At 37.6% G+C, this 2883-nt stretch overlaps 1 protein-coding gene across 1 annotated transcript; it reads left to right on the forward strand.

The window, feature by feature from the left end:
* Positions 1 to 1222, forward strand: ccl19b (chemokine (C-C motif) ligand 19b). The gene is made up of 4 exons (NM_001304077.1): positions 1 to 102; positions 358 to 478; positions 632 to 756; positions 884 to 1222. The coding sequence occupies exons 1-4, from the start codon at positions 42 to 44 to the stop codon at positions 913 to 915; spliced, it is 339 nt and encodes a 112-aa protein (NP_001291006.1). The 5' UTR covers positions 1 to 41; the 3' UTR covers positions 916 to 1222.
* Positions 1223 to 2883: the final 1661 nt, after the last annotated feature.

Here is a 2883-nt window from a genome sequence, read left to right on the forward strand (position 1 = left end):
TAACGCATTAGGACAGGCAGAGACAGAACAGCTGAGACAGGATGTATTTACGGGTGGCTACACTTCTTCTGTTGGCATCAGTGCTCTGGAGCCACGTAGCAGGTGAGATCCTTTTCCTCTTCTACAGAGATGCTGTCATTACTACTTTTAGTCATCACAGTACCTACAACTATAACCTGGTTTTATGAGAAAGAGCCATGTCTAGTAGTTATCATCAAACTTCTGCCTATGCTCTTCTGATCTGCTCAAGAGAATGCTGAAATAAAATGTTATTATAAAGCCATATGCAAAGGGGATGTGCACAGAAACACTAAGGGAATAATCAAACCTACTGTGTGTTCATTTGGGCCAATGCAGCAAACACAGGCAAGGCCCTGGACTGCTGTTTGACAACTACAGATGCCAGAATTCCCAGCAGAATGGCAAAGACCTACATTATCCAGACATCCAATGGAGGATGCCGGATTCCAGCCACTGTGTAAGCAACACAATTAAATCACACTTGTACAATAGGTCACCAAATGTACCCATGCACCACTTAGGCAAAATGTCAATGACCTCCCACTATGTAAATGTTTCCTGGCTGTGTGTTACTGCAACTGTGTCTGATCTGATACATTTCTGCACACAGGTTCATCACAAAAAAGAATCGTAGGCTGTGTGCTCCTCCTGCCACCAAGAAAAAGTGGGTGGCTAAGCTCATAAAACAACTGAAGACAAAATTGCAAAAGGGAAAGGCCAGAAAAGGGAAAAATGGTAAGTTTCTATTAAACAATTATATTAATTTAAATTAATTGTATTTATGGTCCTTGTCTATATTCTTCCTTGAATATGGTCCCACCCTTTCTTTGTATTGACCTCTATGAACATTCCTTCTTTTCAGGCAAGAGACAACATTCTGTGGCTGCTACCTGAACACAGACCTTCAGTATACTATAGGTCCTTTGACAAGGTTCTCCAGGCTCATCCTTGAAATTACGATCTTTGCTTTGTCACATTGTGCTACATTTTGTGAACCAAACATTAGTTATTTGTTTGAAAAGGATGGTACTGTTATACTGTTTTCTTTTAATCAAAACTGTTTCATTTGTGATATAGCTGCAGAGAAGTTAACAGTACTTGATTTGATTTGTTTTTTATTACTGGCATATAATGGAAGACATTACAGGCATATTATGTAAATAAAAAAAATATTTTTTTAATAAATATTGAATTTTTCTACATATTGATCTTCACACTGTATTACATTAGAGATTTGGTTACATTTCTGTCTTATGTCCATTCATAAAACACAATGAGGAATTTAAAGCAGTAGAATCTCTGGGCAAAACAGGTTCTAGCAACATCAATTGATGGATTGGAGGGGAACGGCACTATGTCTTATTCTATTAGATTGGTTTTCAGATCAGGTTTTCTTGAGCCAGGCTGGTGCAACAAATATATTCTCTGCCAAGAATTACTCCATCCGAATGTTTTTTATTCCCATAACCTTATTCTGATAATTCTACTTCATGTTCAATTTCTTCTAAAAAAGTAAAGATAAAATCACTTAGTCATGGCCAAGGTGTGACCTACAGCAGCATAGCTCTCTTTAAATAATGGCTATATGTCACCTAAAGAAACACTGGGACATCAGCTGCTTGCCTCCCTTCACCTCACCAGCAAATTATTTATTTTTGTGTGACATATACATTTATGTGGGTGAAGTAGAATTGATCTACACCCATAAATGCCAACTTTCTTTACACTCAGAAAAAAACATTGTTTTCAGTCAGAGGCAGCAATGCACTGTACATACGATAGATTTCAGATAGCTCTGCTTTCTAACCCATGCATATTAAATTAACCTACCACTGAATGTTCTTTATCTAATGAGGGCAGTCGCTTTCAGCATAAGGTTGTCTCCATTACCTGATACAAGTGGGTCAATTTGAGTACAATCCTCAGTAATAAGGAGGTGAAAGTGAAAGTGCGGCATCTGGTGGAGATTTATGAAGCTTATCCGAGGCAATGCATGCTTTGAAATGAGCTTTATTCACCTCTTGGCTCCACATAAGTGATTTTGTTGATGGCTGAAGGGGTAATTGAATAAGATAACATAGTAATTTTGCTTCTCAAAATTATCTGAAATTCTTATTACTCCCTTATTAACATGAAGTATTTTTAAAACATATATACCATGGTACTGTATGTTGCAGCGTGGTCTCCATGTCGTATGATATGTTACGTTACCTTAGGTTACATTGCAATGCGCTACCAAAACGTATAATACATTACGAATTGGCTAAAACCTAACATATCTTACGAACGCTATTAGAACGTATCATATGTTACAAACGCTATTAAAATGTATAATACGAACATCAGATAAACATATTTGACAGGTTAAGGTTAGGGTTAAGGTTTGGGTTAGGGTTAGAAAGAAAATCACATGACTGATTGATTTTGTAACACCACTACGCGCCTCCTCTCACTGCAACTTCCTGTCTGGAGCAGAGGGTAGAGCCCTGTTAGGGAATTTATTTGACTGATGTATTCTTAATTCTATAGATGTTTGAAGGAGTTACTGATTAAAGTAGTGTAGTGAGTGAGTTCCCAAGTTTAAATAAGAGAAGGAATGTTGGTTGTGCTGTAACTGTGGGAAAGGAAGAATGAGGTGTTGAGGTAAACGAAAACCTTTTTTCAGGATGGAGATAGATGCAGATCAATGGGTTTTAGGACAGGATAGAGGAAGACCCACAACAGGGGGTAGGAAAGATAAGGGACATATGCTTTCATAGTACGACCATGCAGATTCCTACCCCCACACATTCTTCTATAGGTTTTGAATAATATCAAATGGTTTAGAGATTATTTACTGTTATCTCATGACTGTACTCTGTC

This window comes from Esox lucius, chromosome 14 (assembly GCF_011004845.1).
Source record: "Esox lucius isolate fEsoLuc1 chromosome 14, fEsoLuc1.pri, whole genome shotgun sequence".
NCBI lineage: Eukaryota > Metazoa > Chordata > Actinopteri > Esociformes > Esocidae > Esox > Esox lucius.

What these genes read in the sequence shown, in the direction of transcription:
- ccl19b (NM_001304077.1), top strand. Translation starts at nt 42, where the DNA reads ATGTATTTACGGGTGGCTACACTTCTTCTGTTGGCATCAGTGCTCTGG. An exon ending in GCTCTGGAGCCACGTAGCAG is followed by an intron (nt 103 to 357) that starts GTGAGATCCTTT and finishes GGGCCAATGCAG; the next exon opens with CAAACACAGGCAAGGCCCTG. An exon ending in TGCCGGATTCCAGCCACTGT is followed by an intron (nt 479 to 631) that starts GTAAGCAACACA and finishes TTCTGCACACAG; the next exon opens with GTTCATCACAAAAAAGAATC.